The following is a 16,847-nucleotide window of genomic DNA, read 5'->3' on the forward strand; positions in this document are numbered from 1 at the left end:
ACTTAACGTTTGAGGCATATTCAGTGATATACATGATAAAATGTATACCCGTTTTTGCTTGTGTACTAGTAAGCATATCTTTACAAAATACAACTAAAGGGTATGCACATTTTGTCAAGCAGGTATTAGTTACGGTTAACTATAATTACATAACATTTGAAGATGGATGTGCCAACAGAAGGATACTTCTTTACCTGCATAAAACATTAAAGAATATCCCAAACAAATTCAAAATATAGCTTTTAACAATCATATCAGAAGCACTTACCTGACTCTTCTATTTTAGCAGACAGACCACAAGCACTCATTTCAGAAAGGATCTCATCATCTTTCAATACAATACTTTCAGAGCATCTTTTTGATGACAGTGTATGACATCTTGGCATAATAGAAGCATCTTCCAAATCTAATTTCTGTTGGCAACTCTTTGCAGCCAACTCCTTTTTGTCACTGTCTACACTCCTGTCATGTTCTTGAGATGTATCTCTCTCCAGTGCCTTTTCGATCTGCTGTCCAGAGGTCCTTGGTCTACCTCTTCGAGTCCCACAGTGAGATTTACAGATGGTAGGAGATGCACCCTTTGTTGCTACCTTTTCTGGAGAAAGCATTTCTGAATGCAGACAACTTTTACTTTGCAATTCCTTATTTCGACTACCACTCCTTCTGGTGCTTTGGAAACTACTCTTCCCAGGAGAAGGAGTATGAATTTCAGAATCTCTCCCTTCTGAGGCAAAATAAGTCTCATCATGAATTTCTTTCACCACATCTTCTGCACTCAAAGATTTTATTGGTGTAAGCAGTTTACAATTTCTCTTTTGTTTAGAATTTTTATTAATTTCTGCCAAAACACACAGTTCATTTCCATCACTTTTGCACACTACACCCTCCTTTTGAATTTCAGATTGAATTTCTGTTGATTGCTTAAGCATTAACAAGAAGTCTTGTCCAGTTAGTGATGTGTCTGTACTTATAGAACTTGTTTCATTGGTCTCTCTTGTAGATGAGCTTGAGTGAGACCGGCGACCCTTCCTTCTAGACCTTGGTGTAGATGCAGAGTATTCAGTGGTTTCAGAAATGCTTGTCAAGCTATCTTCATTAGCTGCCTCTGTTGAGTGCTTTATTGGTGTTCCAGTGGTGAGTACTTGAGCAATGTCTCCCAAGGATTCTATAGTACATGACTTAGGAGAAAATGCTGTTTTTTGGTCACTCACTCTCTTTAATTTAATTGCGATACATTTAGTCACTTCAGATTTTCTTGATACATTTTGTTCATAGGTTTCAGCAGAGTCCTGCAAAGGCAAGTCATTTTTTTCTTCTAAATCTATTGGTTTCTGATTTGAAACAACAGTTCGATGATTTCCAGAAAATCTCTTCTCTAAACCATTTTGTTCAGTAGTAAACTGATTATGTTTCAAGCCATGTATGTTTTGTTTAACTTTACACCCTTTAGCATCTTCCCTAATGATTGCATCCATCTTAATCTGGCTCCCTTGACCAGGTAGACATCTTGATATACGTGTTTGCTGTTGCATGTTGTCTTCTGACTGACTGTTGTTAATTTCATTCTCATGCTTCAGATATTCATAAATTTGGCTAAAAGGAGACATCTTATTTTCTTTTTTGATAGACTTGGGTGTTCTGCATGCAGACTTGGGTGTTGCAGGTTTCTTGGCTGATTTAGGTCTGGTAATATTTTCCTCAGTGCTTTGCTTATTCTGACCAGCATTTTGGCCTTCACACTCACTGTCATCTACACAATATTAAAAGATAAAAAGAACCATCCACATATGTATTTTACTTTTAAAATGGTAGCTAATATTATTTAAAAACAAGAAAAAAAAAAAAAGAAAAACAGGTTTCCCCTTAGATAATATATTTTCTATTTCTGTATTTGTATTTACAAGAGCAATCAGGAACTATCACCAGGATAGAATTATCAGCACTCTAGTTTTGCCTACCAAATGAAATTTGTTTAGTCTCATCATTTACATTTTTCTAATAAGCTCACCAATAGTAAAACTGTTAAGACTAAACTTAAAATGTTTACTTTCAACTTACTGATATAAATAAAGTAGTTCAGACCTTAGAGCAGGGGTTGGCATTTTACTTGGCATCTGCGCCTCAGGTGGTGGACGGTGGGGAAGGGGCAGGGGCTTCGCTGCCACAAGGATTGGGCTCCTTGTAGCTCTACCACTATACACCTACTGCCAGCAATGAGCTGGGCTGGGGCTTCGCAGACTTCAGTGCAGCAGTATGCAGCCTGCCTGGCTCATTGCTAACAGTGGGTGCACGGGTGATTTGGGGTAGACAGCGGAGAAGCTGTGAGGGGCCCAATCCTTATTGTGGCAGCACAACCATTCCCCTTCCCCACATTCCACCCCAAGCTGCACATGCACTAACCACTAGCAACAAGCGAGGCCAGAGCTCTGAGGACCAGCAGGTTGTAGCCTCCTGGACACCCGCCACAGTCAACCCAGGCTCTGGGCAGGCCTGCGCTGTTTGCAGCAGGTGGCAGGTAAGTAGTTATCAGATCGGATGTGTTTGTGGAAGGGCTGGGGGATGAGAAGGGATTTGTGAGCCTGATAAGGACTGCAGACCAGCCCTATACCACTGGTGCATGCCATGCCCGAAATGGGTCAGAGACAGCACCAGGGGCCTGATGGAAGAGCACTACAGACCATGTGTTTAACATCCCTCATTTATATTAAACAGTCTACATGGTTCTTAAGGTCCTCCTCTTGGTATCAGTATTATTTAGCTGCTGACAAACACGAATACACTTTCCCCACACACACACACAAAAAGTTCAGATTCCTTCAAAAGTTCAGGTGCAGGCATGTCACAACATTTAAAAATATTTGGCTTTACAGAAAAAAATCGTTGCTTTGTATAGAAAAATTTTTTTCTGTGAAAAAGCAATGAAAAAGCTCATGTGCGACCTTCAAGCTGCTCCAAGTAACCTCTACTATGAGCAGTATAACAGTGTTATTTGTATTGAGCAGGTAATTTGAGGACAAGCTGATCCCCAGTCAGTCAGCTGTAAAAAGCAAACTGGAGAGAACTCTACAGGCTCTTGTATTAGACATACAATTGTGGGACAGGGGGAATATAAATCATTCTGAAAAAAATACCTTAAAGAACAAGGTGAAACTACAAAAAAAAAAATCTACTGGGGAGTTGGAAATTTTTCCACATAGTACTGGAGTAACTTGCATATCAATCAGTAGACTGTTGTCAAGAAAGGCCTTAATGTGTAATGACACTGCTGCAGAAAACCTATTACCTTCTCCATATTAGCACTAGCAATATAGCTGCACTGATAGAGGTGCAAGAACACTAAGTTAAGGAAAAACTAAAGCAACTCTATTGTACAAAACTTGTAAAACAGCAACTTTTCAGTCAGTTGGTCTACTCCTTATGTGCATCAAAAATATATTCTTGCATAAAAATGTTACTCTTTTTTTCTTTTTGGTACTACAGAGCTGGTATAGTATTAGCTTTGGAGAGTAATCTAATTTTATTTCAGCTCATGCACTGGGGCAGTCAATTATTTCAGGCGGAGGGCCGCTTACTGAGTTTTGGCAAGCCATCAAGGGCTGCATGACAGGTAGCCAGGGGCAGATAAATACTAATTTTCTAAATTTTTAGGGGCCCTGCGGGCCATATAGAATGGCCTCGTGGGCCACATCCTGCCTGCCCCTGTCATACACTATCAGAATTGCTAGTTAAATCCTCAGCTGTATGGATTAACTTGCCTTGTTATACTTATTGAATGTCATTAGAGGGCAGAAAAGTTAGGTCTAAAAATTTGATTATCCATTATGTCAGTGGTCACTAACCAGCCGATCTCAAATCGACTGGTTGATCATGGAACCTCTGACTGTCAAATCTCAGTCTGTCAGAGGTTCCATGATCAGGAGTGACAGGACACATGCAGCCAGGTTGAGCCACATCCCCTGCCACCCAGGTGAGTGGGGTCAGAACCCAGGTGGCTTGTCCAGGTGGGGAGGCAAGGCAAGGGTGGGGCTGGCCAGGGCAGAGGCTGTAGATCCTGTGATGCCCTTTACTTACAAAAAGGTCATCTTCACCAAAGAAAAGTTGGAGACCACTGCATTAGGAGATGGTCAGAAAATACCAGTTTTGACTGAGAAGTGTGCAGGATTTGCAAGGCTGGCATTTTTAACATCATTTCTTTTTTCTTTTAACCTAAATCAAACTTAATAAGCAATCCACTGAACCTAAAGTAGTCCACCAATTGTATTTTCACCATCATTTTTCATAGTACAACCACATTTTGAGTTTTCTAACATTTCTAAATGTTCTAAAACATTTGAGATTTCTAAATCATGGTGCCAAGGACAGGTTCTATCTGATCCATCAGCTCTCAAATAAATCTTTTGACAGGTCCCTTATTCCCATCTCATTTTATGCTTAACATGCTTGTTCAAGTGTCTATACGTTATTGAAAGACAAACAAAGATGAAACAATTACCAACCAGAACCATGAGGACCTTTAGATCTTGCAGTCTCTGTAAGTAATGATTCCACTTCTGCCACCTGCTGAACATGAAGAACCTGTAAATTTGTACAGTATTATGGCAGGGCAATAAATACATCTTTTGAGTTACAAATATAGTGATCTAAATTGCATTTAGAATGGCACAGAAACATTGTTTCCTTTCATAACCAAAACAGATTCTGCGTAACAATTTACAAAATAAGGTTAAATCCACTTATTCTATGAAAATGTGCAATTATTACAAGTGACGACATAGGTTGCATCTCAAGTAAAATGTGTACTCAAGGACCTGTAAGACAGTTTTATTATTTCACAGTCTTGGAAAGTATTTGATTCTAAAAGAGTGTATAATCTAAGCATCCATGCAGCTAAATTTTGATAACAAATAAAACAAATTGAGAACTCATACAGACTGATGTCTACTGGACTTTGGGGTAGCCTGATCATTTAAATATTTTCCAACAGGGTTCAGATATATACAATGGTCATAATTTCATCTGATTAACCATACTCTCCAGGAAAAAAGTTTCAACAGATAACCTGAGTAAGAGATTTATAGAAAAGCAAATAACTTTGCTGACAAGGTAAAATTTTGTGAAAATGAATATATAAAACATTACACTCTGCTCTTTAGAGGCAATGCTGCACAAGTGCACCAATCATCCGAAATACCCAACAGGTTACTTTTTAAAAGAAAGCTACCCAATTTTAAGCTTTCAAAAACTGTTAAAATTTAACTCCTTTAGACTCCTTGACTGGAAAGTTCGATAACCATACTACTAATGGGTGCATTACTCATCTCCCATAAATTCTAACCACCTCTGGCAACAAGGATGTCGTAAATATTTTCTAGCAGGGATCCGGTGCTATGTTTTATTCCTGAAATTTATACAGATTGGAAATTATGTAAATAAAAGATAGAAAGATTAAAAAAAAATAGGGATACACTGATATATTGGTTGGCTATTGGAATGGCACCAATAAAAGGCAAAATGATATTATTAGCTATTGCCTTTTTTGGTTGTTGTAGCCAATAATTACAGCTGTGAGCCCAGAACATCCTGCTGAGTGTAATTCAGTCCACATGGCCTGCTGCGGCCCACAGTAGACTACAGGTCTAAGTGAGCAGCGGCAGGGGGGGAGGGGAGACAGGGGTGTCAGGGAACCGTCACAGCGTGCCATGCTCAGCAACAGTAAATGGGACTGTTACTGGCTCCTGCTGCTGCTGCCACCATGGCAATGCTAACACATGCAGCAGAGGCCTTAGTGCCGGGGCTGCTGCAGAGACATTAGGCTGCACGAAAGCAGGTTAAGGTGCTACATGAGAAACATTCTGCTCTGCCAGACACCAGGGACCTTTGCAAAAACAGCTTCTCCCTGGTGGCTGCGAGAGCTCAGGTGTGCAGGGCCTGTCAGCACTGAGACAGCAGCATGCTCTGGGGCTCCAAACATGCCCTGCGCCGCTGTCCACATGCGGGTCCACCCTGCCTGTCTAGGACAGCAGCACAGGATGTGTGTGCACGCGTCGCACACACATATACGAGATAGATGCAAAACAAACAAACAGAACAGGTTTGTGTCAGTAGTTTAAAATGCCTTGCACTATTACTAAATAGTGATTATTGGATCAGCATCAGTCAATACAGTCAGTTAATAATTGACTATCGGTATCGGCTAAGAAAATCTTTAATCGGTACATCCCTAAAAATGTAAATAGCTGTAGGTCTGCATCCCATTTTCTCTAAAAAAACACTATTTAAAAAAAACAAAACAAAACACTCTGCCCCTTTCCACAAAAAGTCCTATTACTAACATCTCAGATCAAAGCTGCCCATCTTCTGAGCAGCTAGACACCACATAGGGTTGTGGCAATCCCTCCCCCAGGTGCAAGAGCAGGAAGTGGAGCCAGGAGTTCCCAACCACAGCAGCAGGAACAAAGGATGGGTGGAGGACAAGAAATCATCATACCAATAGTAAACTACTTTGCATTAGCATGTGCACACATCTGCAATAAATGTAGTCAGTTAACTTAATATTACCTGCAGGGTTTCACTTTTTGGAGACCTAGAACATCTCTTTCTTGGAGTAGACTGAGCGGGATATTCAAACCTTTGAAAAAAAAAAAAAAGGAATAAAAGAAGACTTTAGCTTATGTCATATTTATGCTGTTTAAGAACAATTTAAGGTAAATGACACAGTAACAACTGTCCATTTCTAACAATACTCTCACTGATATTAAACTGTTTAATATCAGTAGGGCCCTGAGAAAATTACAGATTTCTCATAGAAAACTCATGACATGTGCATGGGTAAAGTATTATTTTTCATGGAATACTCACAGAACTACCGCAGATCTAGACAAATGGGTCCTGGCAGTTCGTAAATATTCTGTGAAAAATTGTATTTTACCTGTACATGTGTGGCTGGCAGGCACAGGGGGCAGAAGGCTGGTGCTAATGAGGCTTAGCACCCCCACAAATGCAAGGTAGCACAAGAGGGCCGCAGGGCAGCCCAAGCACGGGCTCTGGGTCACTGTAGCAGGCAGGGACAGGGGGGAATGGGACCCTGGGGCAGATCGTGGGACGCTTGTAGCCTAGGTGGCTCATCCAGGAGCACAGGGGGGCTCCTGCACACACCTCAGAAGAGGCCCAGGGCATGTGTGCCCTAGATTTGTGCATAGGGCAGGGCAGCTGCCATTCACCCCAGCCCCTGCCTCTGCCCCCCACCCCCTCTCCAACTTACCTGCTATGGTAGGGAGTGCTCCACACACCATGTGGCTGCAATCCTAGCTGCCTGCAGGCTCCATGTCTGGCTGTGCATGCCCCACCCTGCTGCAGCCGCCTGAAGCCCATGCCCAGGCTGCCCTGCAGCCCTCTGTGCTGCCCCACGTTTTGGGGGGCTAAGCCCCATTAGCCCTGTTCCTTCTGCCACCTATGCTTGTGACCCTTAAAAAAAAAAAAAAAAAAAAAAAAAAAAATCCCAGTGTGGAGCAAATTTCACGGTTTCCGTGAAGTCCACAAAATCGTGATTTTCTATTTCCTATTTACAAGCCAACCGTGCATCTTCAAAACATGTAGACTTGGAAAAAAAGTCATGCTAGGGTATCAAGACAATGCTGCAATATGTAGTTTATTTCTAAGTAGTTTAAAGATGACAGTACACTCTAACAGTCCAGACAATATTTTGCACAGCAGAAATAAAGTAAGTTGAAAACCCCTGTAAAAAATTTTAAACATAAAATTAAACATTAGCAATAGATAAATGGGAAAAGTTATCCTCTCTGGACCTAATCCCACAATGGGTAGATCCCTTACGTCTAGTTGGAAAATCACTAAAGTGAATAGTGCTCTGCACAGACCTCGTTGTTCTTCACAGTTACTTACCTAAAAGAACGATCAACTATAGTTAATATATCGCCATGCTTCAGATGTACAGGTTGCTGAAAACTGCTACTATTCAACTGTGTTGGATTTACATTACTTAAATTAGTCAATATTGCCTAAAAATGAAACAACAGTCAATTAAGTAACCTCAATAGATAAAATGATACAATGCAATCAAAATACAAATTATAAATGCAATTAAAAAAAGCCACTTACCTCCTTATTCTCATTTACTTCTATTTTACAATGTTCTTTGGAAACCTGAGGCAGCTGGATGCGGATGTCACACTCTGTTTTTCTTAGGGTGAAAAGTACAAATTTAGTTTTAAAGATTAAGAGAACAAAGCACTTGGTTGTTCTTCAAAATTCACTACTGAGCTACATACATGATCACTTAATAATATTTATGTAACTGCACGGTGCTCTCTAAAGAAAGCAATAGAAAAATGTTTAAGTTAACACAAGCACTGAGAAGCCAAGTTAAAAATTCTCTTCTAAATAAAATCCAAAACCCATTAAATTAGATTCTCCCTAGTGGAGTTTCAAGCAAATATAAAGTCAAACATGTACCTGCAAGCTATATACATCTGTCAAATTTGGGAAAATCATTGCAAAAGCATGGCTGCAGCCCCCAAAAAATCAAATGTAGACAAGCTCTAGCACAAGCTGTTTTTCAATCAAGTGTTAAACTCCAGTAATTTAACAGGTTTAGTGAATTATATTCAATTTTTGATTTCGCATAAACATATATGCTTTCCATTAAGCATTTATTTTGGAACTTATAACTCTAGCATTTACTTTCCTCAAGTATAAGCAAATAGAAAGCAACACACTAGATCAGTGATGGGAAATTATTTTGGCTGGAAGGCTGCTTAACATGTTTTGGTGAACTGTTGAGGGCTACAAGGGTGGTCCTGCCCCTTCACAAACACCGACCAGAAACAAGGACAGAAACTATTACCAGCTTTTTTGCAGACACACATTTTGTGCATCTGTGGTGTGACTAGGGGTATACATGCCTTCTTCCACTCTGAGAAGCAGCTGCATCAGGCAGTAAGAGCAACTGCAGCAGGAGTTAAACAGTTTATGCCTCCACTACTTGTTTTAAACAGTAGGTATTCAAATGATAAAATGAACCCAAAAACCATTAATAAAGACAATGCCAATACATCTCTCAAGGCACAAATACACAAGTAATATTGCCAATTCTTACCTCCCAAATAAACAAGAGCATGCAGTGAGCGGAAAGTGAATTCCATCTGCCCCATTCCGCTTAATAACAACAATTTTCCCAAAGAGAGGCATCTTCAAAACTAGAGGTCTTACCTGTAAAGATAAAAGTGGTATTTCAAATAAAGCTGGACATATTTATTAAAATAACAAATACAAGGGGCAGACCTCTCTCTCTATAAATGATAAGCAGAGATTTCAAAAGGGTTATTTTGTTTGGATTTCTGTGCAGGTGTGTGAAGTCTTTTGTGCATTTAAAAAAACCCAAAAATTGCCGAACAAAGCTCAGTGCAGGAAGTGAGGCACCACACAGGCATATAAAAACAAACAAACAAACAAAAAAACCACTCTTAGGCAGGGGCAATAGTAGACATCATAGGTTCACATTAAAAAAAATGTTTTGATGGCAGCTGCAAAGCAGACAGGTGGATAAAAATCAATAATTTTTTAAAACAAACAAAAAGAAATCAGATTTTTAAAAATTTTAAACCTAATTTTTGTGATGTAATCATCACATATTTTATTCAGACGATTTAAAAAAAATAAAGCTATATAAAAGATAGTTTAAACTTAAAATATGTTAGAGCTCAAAGATATCATCATGGGATATGGGTAATAACTTCTAACTATATGCTATTTGAGACAATATATTCATGTGACCTATTTATAAAACTTTTCTAAAAAAGTTACAACAGGCCATGGACTATATTAGGGGCCCAATCTTATGGGGCTTCCAAAGGGTCCTCTATAGATTAGTAAAGATTAAAGAAAACCACTCTACTCAACAGAACTCAGAGCTCAGTCTAGAATAAGGGTCGTCAATCAGAGGCATGTATACCCCCAGGGGTACTTGAGAAGGCCCATGGGCAGCAGTTCCCAAACTGACAGACTGTGCACCACCAATTTAAAACAATACAGCCTTAAGTACCACCAGCAGATCTTTGTCATATAAGTAATTATAATAAATCTGTGGACACATACCACCACTGGTATGCAGGCAGCCTGTCACTGGTACGTGTATCAGATTGGGAATTCCTGCCCTAAGGGGTAGGCACAGGTGGGTGGGGAGGGAGTGCTGCCAGACATCCCGCACTGCTGTGCAGGCACCACCCACCCAGCTGGACACAGGGGAAGCTTGCACGTGGCAGACACGCACCCCACCCTCTACCCTCACACCAGCTGCCAGGAGTACACTACTCCATGTCCAGTGGCTGGCAGTACTGATCCAAAAAGGTTGAAAACCCCTGGTCTAGAAGATCCCATTAAGCATCTCTGTGATGCTTAGTTTCAGTTCTCAAACTGTGGATTTGACTCCAGAGATAACATCCTTGTTAAGGGCAGTACATGGCGATGAGAGCTAACAGACCTGATTACCTACCCATCAGTCCTCTTGTCTCTTTAAGTTGCATACACAAAGTCAAGCCCCTACTTCTCTCTAGGAATGTAGTTTCAGGAAGTTAAATGAATAGAGCAGCAGCTCTCAATCTGTGGTTCAGGTACAGAATGTGGCATGCAGACAACCTGTCAGTGGTACATATTAACAGATTTATGATAATTACTTTATTTGACAAAATTTGCTGGTGGTTCTTAAAGGTTGAACTGAAAAATTTGCTCGGGGTTCTTAAGGCTGCATCATTTTAAGCTGCTGGTGCGCCATCTGTCAGAGTTTGGGAAGTGCTGCAACAGAGGATTGCTGGGGATGGAGTAGATCTGGGCAAGGAGTAGTCAGGACATAAACCAAGGAGGGAAGGGCAACAGAAACAAAAGAAGCATTTTCAGCAGAACATTCCAGAAGTCTTGAGGGATACATTTCTGAGTATATCCTCTCCCTTGATTTAAGACCTAATGAGGGAATAGCATGGTAGAAGGGAAAGCCTATCAGGGTAGCAGGCTTGGCAGAAGGTAGAGAGACCCTCTTGGGGGATAGTTTAATAAAAGTCCTATCAAAAATAGGCAGACAAGGTTCTGTGGGTAAATCTGATATCTTTTACAAGACCAAGTCCAGTTGGTCTAACAAGATATCAGATTTACCCAAAGAACCTTGTCTACTTCGGTCCTTAGACCAACACCTCTACAACCTACAGAACCCAGAAACAACGAGTGCACTTTTTGTCAAAAACAAAGATGAAACCGAAGCTTCCTGACAAGTGATTTAAATCGAATCCACCCCGAAGGCAGCCAAGCTTCAACCAGGCCTCCCACCAGTCCACGCTACGTCACTGCTGGGCGATGATGACGCATCCCCGCTGGCAAAAAGCGGCGGGTAAAGCCGGCGTCTGGCAGCCCCGATGCCCAGGACCCCGCCGCGAGGGTCCAGCTCCCGCACACGACACGCACGACTCCCCGAGGCGACGGGGCACAACACCAGGCAGAGGTGGGGAGAAGCCTACATATCCCACCGGCTCTGGCAGCCGCTGTACCCCCCAGTGCCCGGCCCGGCCCCACCAGCCCCGGAGCGGCCGCCGCGCCTGATCCCCGTAATGCGTTTCCCACCTGCCCGCGGGCGCCCCGCGCTCCCCGGCGCCAGCGCGTCCGTCTCCGTCCCCTCACAGCGGCAACTGAGCCCCCGCGCGCGCCAACACGCACCTCACTGCCGCCCTGCGCCGCATCCCTCCGCCGGCCCCGGCCTTCCACTACGGCCCCCCTGCAGCCAACAAGCCACGGGAGCCGCCGCCACCGCAGGCGAAAGGGAGACGGCGGAGGCGCCCTGTCGCCCGCGGGCCACGGCGGGTCTGAGGGTGGCCTCCGCGCGAAGCCCCGCCGAGCCCCGGCAGGCGAGTCCCGCGGAAGGATACACGACGCAGCGACAGCCGCGGTAGGCTCCTTGTTCGAAAAGGCGCGCGCCGCGCGCGGAGTGGTGGAGCGCGCATCACGTGGCGGCGGAGGCGGGCCAATGGGGAGCGCTGGGCGGGGTTCATTTCAAACTGCGGGGCAGGCGCCTTCGTTCATATTGCGCGCGCGGCCGTTGGTGGTGGGGGTGGGCTGTTGCGCTTTCGGTTGCCCGCCCTCGCTTGAGTCCTCCACTGCTGCGAGGCGGTGCCGCAGTCCCCTGTGGGGCTCAAACTTGCTGGTAGGGCTGGGCTTATAACCGCTCTTGCATCCCCAAATACAGAACAACAGAAATCGGAGGCGGGAACGGGTGGAAGTGACCTTTGAGGTGCTGCCGTGAGGAGCTAACTCTGGTTAAATGGACGAAAGCAATCCTCGGCCGCCTCCATTCTTCTCTTCCCCCTTTGTTCTTTAAGCACCCGTTCTTTTGCGGTTTATTAATACGAAAACCATTTTAGAGTCGCTGCCTTTTGTGAAGATAAAGGATTGCTTTTTTTTTTTTTTGTGGACTTCCCAATTATTTGCTGCTAAGTGTTTGAACTCGTCCTGGCACAAGGAGCCGAGCCAAGCTCCAGCTCGAGGTGTTTACTATCGTAAAATGAAATGTGTCCAAACATTCATAAAATGAAATATGTGCGGGGACTTCCAAAAAGCAGTCGTGCAAGACTCCCATCACCCCACAATAATCTGCCCTAAATAACCACCTGCCTTGCACATCTGATAAAAGCCAGGCCTGGTCATAGCTTGACTCAACCCTCATAAATGTTTTTATAACATCTAACATGAATAAATGGGCACTTCATCCTTCAGAGACATATCGGTGGGCTGGAAAGGGGAAAAGTAGTGATTGATTTATTCAGTTTATATGCTGCCCTTTCAAACAAAGGCTCTGGAGTGAAAAAATAACATCTTAAAAACAGGAGAGTGATAAGGGGGTAAGGGATCAGAGCAGTTAAAAAGGGGAACTAGAACATACCCCTGTCCTGTAAATAGTTGTGTATAAGTTTCTGTGTGTAACAGAGTTTTTCCACATTACAAGCCTTTAGATACTACAGCCAGAGCCTGAGCCCGGACATCTTTTGGAAGAGCTCTAAAATCTTCCTGTTCCGGCAGGCATGGGCCAAACTAAATTAGGATGAGATGTTGCTCTTAATTTAGTTTGGCCCATGCCTGCCCAAACAGGAAGATCTCACAGCTCTTCCAAAAGATGTCCGGGCTTAGGCTCTGAGTATCTAAAGGCTTGTGACGTGGAACAACTCTATTACAAGCAGAAACTTATACACAACTATTTACAGGTCGGGGGTATCACATTTGCTGTTGCCTGTGCAAGGGTTTGATGGCTGGCCTGCTCCTGCCCTGCCACCCAGAAGTTTTTGCTGACATACCCAGTCCTGTGGGATCCCTCATTTCCAGCACACCCAATGGGCCCAGAAGAATTTCTACTGATAACCCTCAAGTGGGAGGGAGTGCCGGAGCTGAGGAGCAACTGCAGAGAATGACTTTCCATGCAGTTTTGTTGAGCAAACTTGGCCTACTGGTGATACATTGTTCTCTGCTGCACCATCATGTGGGGGCATATGGGAAAACGCACTCGCTTAGATATATAAGTCCACACCATTTAAGGCTCTATAGGTTAAAGCTGGTATCAGTACAAAAATAAATGAGGTTTCACACAGATGTAGGGGTCTATCCACTGCACTTTATCCTACTGAATTGGGGCTAAGTATTCTTTTTCTAAATGTCTGCTGCAATTACATTTAAAGTTCTGTATAATGACATGTGTCTTTGCATCTATGGGTGTGGACACACAGCACTGACCATTTTAAATCAGGTTAGAAATGCAAGCATCTAGATGTACAAGTCAGTGGGCACATCTACACAAGATGCTCATGCTACAGGCAATGAGCTACAGCAATGTAACTCATAGCTACATTGATGTAGCGTTGGCAGGCACAAACCGTGATGCCAGTGCTACTGCACAGGCACAGTAGCTCATTGCTACTGCGCAGTAGGGTTGGAAATGACCCATACGCCAATGGGGCTACAGCCAGTACTAAATGACTGTGCAATAGCAATTGCACAGTCAGATGCACATGTAGATGTGTCCAGTTTAAAACAGTTTAAAACTCCTGGAATATTTCAAAAGTATACCTGAATAATCCAATATTATTTTCAACTGGTTTGATTAACAATTAATGGACCTAACAGCATTGACCAAGCATGAAGCTGACAGCCATTCATGGTATTAAAAATAGTGGCTCAGTTTTTCCTCACTCATTGATTAAGGGTGTACTCACCCACCTACCAACCTCACAGAGGAGGGAGTGGGGGTGAACTGAAATTAATTCAGTGGCTTTCTAGGACAAGTCATTTTAAAACTGCAGCCCAAGGCCAGCCCAAGACCTTGGGCAATCCCCAGAAGACTCAGCCCCCTGGGAACATTGAAACTGGTCCAGGAGCCCTCCATACCTCCGGCCAATTGGGGTCTTCCTACCCAGCTAGGGAAATCCTGGGGAAAGGAGCCATTCCACTGTGTGAGGTTTGTTGGCTTGAGGCCTCCCACCCAGCTCCTCGGGTTGGTGGTTAGACAGCACTGCAATGCCTCAAAGGTGTATGTAGGGAGGTGTACACGTAGACATCTCTAAAGCCCAACAAAATGTGAACTGGTTCCCACTCAGTGAAGTTCTTGGAGTGCTCCAATTGTTATGTGTATCCACACTCTATGTGCATGACTAAATTATGTACAGTTACTGTTTAATGTCTAAATATAGATTGTAGACTTGTATCATTTGGGATACCATGATATGTAAAGAGGTATCTATGACAGCTAAATTACTGTGAAAATTGACCTAGATTATTTTTAAATCCAGGAAAAAGTCTAAATAGCTCATACAGAATATATGTAACTAAATTTGACTGTTCTGTCATAAGAACTAGTACATGTAGGCAGCTGAGTCAGAAGAAAATTTAAATTAAATATTTTTTTAAAAAGTTTATACTTTTGGGAAAAAACCCCGTGACACTTTAAATAACTGAGGGTTTTTAAAGTTAGGAGTGAGACTTTAAATCCTTTACCCCTGGAGGGAAATGCTAACTTACAATTTAATACCAAATCAAGGAGACTTGGCAAGGTTTACATCTAATGCTGCTAGAATGAGGCAGTGACCTCATTTTGGAAAGGTTCCAAAGGTAGGGGGTAACTTTACAGAGCTCCCAACATATCGATACAGAGATGAAATATTTTCATACTGGAAAACGGTCAGCTCCTGCCCTTCCCAGATTGTTCTTGAAATTCTGCTAATTTTGGCTCTCAGGGTATTAGTAAAGCTGAGTACAGGAGTTCAGCTTGGACTGTATAATTTTAATCGCTGTGTTTAGTTTTTCTTCTCAAATTTGCACATTTATGTCTATGATCAGTGATTATAAGATGTAAGTTTTCAGCCTTCTGTAACCATCTTGTTTCACTTTGTGTTCATGTAGGCTCATTTGTGTCATACACTATAGTTCAGGAAGCACTTGAACAAATCCTTGCTGAATAGAAATATGTGGACATTACATCTGATAACATCCTCTGGATTAGGACTTCCTGGGCTCCTGAATGCTTGAGGTTCATTTAGAGCAGAAGTGGGAAAAATAAGGTCTACAGGCAGGATCTGGCACACCAACTGATTGGATCTGGCCCGCTGGTGGGCTCCTGCCAGTTGATTGTATCCAGCTCACAGGTACACTGCCTTGGGCTAAACCCCGTCTGTTCCAGCTCGGGGCAGCCAGTGCTGCATTCCCACCTGCACCCTCCAACAGCCCAGGCCAGCGCGCACAGCTTCCTGGTGCAGCTGCTCCCAATGTGGCTGCAGCCCCCTTGGTACTGATCAGCCCTCTCTCCCCCTACCCCTGGCCAGCTTCCAGGATCTAGTGTATGGGTAGCTCCCCTCCCCCCATACAAATCCACGTATACCCACCCCACGCAAACTCCCCCTCTATACCCAAGAGTAAGACTTGACAGGTGCCCCACTCCGGGATCAGAAGTCCCACTCCTAACTCCTAACCTTTGCTACTGGAAGTTCCCCACCACCAGCCTTGCCCCAATAAGTACTCCTTTTAGAGGGGGATATCATCTCGGAACCAGAAAAAAAACAATTCATATACTAGAAGTCAAATATCTACCATAACATTTTAATTTTCTTTTGAAAAAAGATTTGTCCCGATTTGTGTGTGTTTGCGTAGTTTATATAGCGGTGATTGCATAATAGTTCAAAATAAAGGCTTACTCTTGAATATTATGTGTGGCAAGGTGTGCTGGGTGTGGTAGGAGGGGTGGAGGTGGGGTAGATGTGTGGGGGGGATGTGGGTGTCTGTATGGGTGGGTGCATCCATGAGTGTGCCCCCCGCCCACAATTCCCCCACATGGCGCACAGCTGGTGGCTGACCCTAGGGGCAGTCTTCGTCTGCAGCAGGCAGAGACCCCCAGCAGCACACAGCTCCAGCTGAGACCCAAGAGCTGCCTGCTCCTTCGGGCCAGACCAGGCTGGCTTCATACCTCCAGGTGCAGCTTCCAGGACTCAGCCAGAGCTGCATGCCATCAGGCCAGGCTAGCTCCATGCCTCTACATGGGAATTCCAGCACTCCAGCAGGGACACACGTGGAGATACAGAGCCAGACAGGCCCAATGGCATGCAGCTCCTGGGCTGCATGCCATCGGACTGGGCAGGCTCCATGCCTCCATGTGCGTGTCCTGGGATTCAGCCAGAACGGCATGCTACTGGGGGGCTCTGCCTACCATGGGCCATAAGTGCCCTGAGGGCCCACTGCCAGCTGCTGTCACTAGTGGTGGGGCCTGTGCGCCATTGGGGACGGGGGGGAGTATGTGGTGGGTGGTATGCACCCCC

At 43.7% G+C, this 16,847-nt stretch overlaps 1 protein-coding gene across 1 annotated transcript in view; it reads right to left on the reverse strand.

Moving 5' to 3' along the window:
* Nucleotides 1-11,737, reverse strand: part of MKI67 (marker of proliferation Ki-67) — a 38,933-nt gene extending 27,196 nt beyond the window's left edge. The window contains exons 1-7 of the mRNA XM_019555976.1: nt 11,719-11,737; nt 9,116-9,228; nt 8,119-8,200; nt 7,903-8,018; nt 6,559-6,628; nt 4,497-4,575; nt 269-1,750 (exon numbers count right to left, since the gene is read on the reverse strand). Coding sequence (XP_019411521.1) covers nt 269-1,750; nt 4,497-4,575; nt 6,559-6,628; nt 7,903-8,018; nt 8,119-8,200; nt 9,116-9,207 — 1,921 coding nt within the window. The 5' untranslated portion in view covers nt 9,208-9,228; nt 11,719-11,737. The remainder of the gene's footprint in view (nt 1-268; nt 1,751-4,496; nt 4,576-6,558; nt 6,629-7,902; nt 8,019-8,118; nt 8,201-9,115; nt 9,229-11,718) is intronic.
* Nucleotides 11,738-16,847: the final 5,110 nt, after the last annotated feature.

This window comes from Crocodylus porosus, unplaced genomic scaffold, assembly GCF_001723895.1.
Source record: "Crocodylus porosus isolate Cpor-Errol unplaced genomic scaffold, CroPor_comp1, whole genome shotgun sequence".
Classification (NCBI taxonomy): domain Eukaryota; kingdom Metazoa; phylum Chordata; order Crocodylia; family Crocodylidae; genus Crocodylus; species Crocodylus porosus.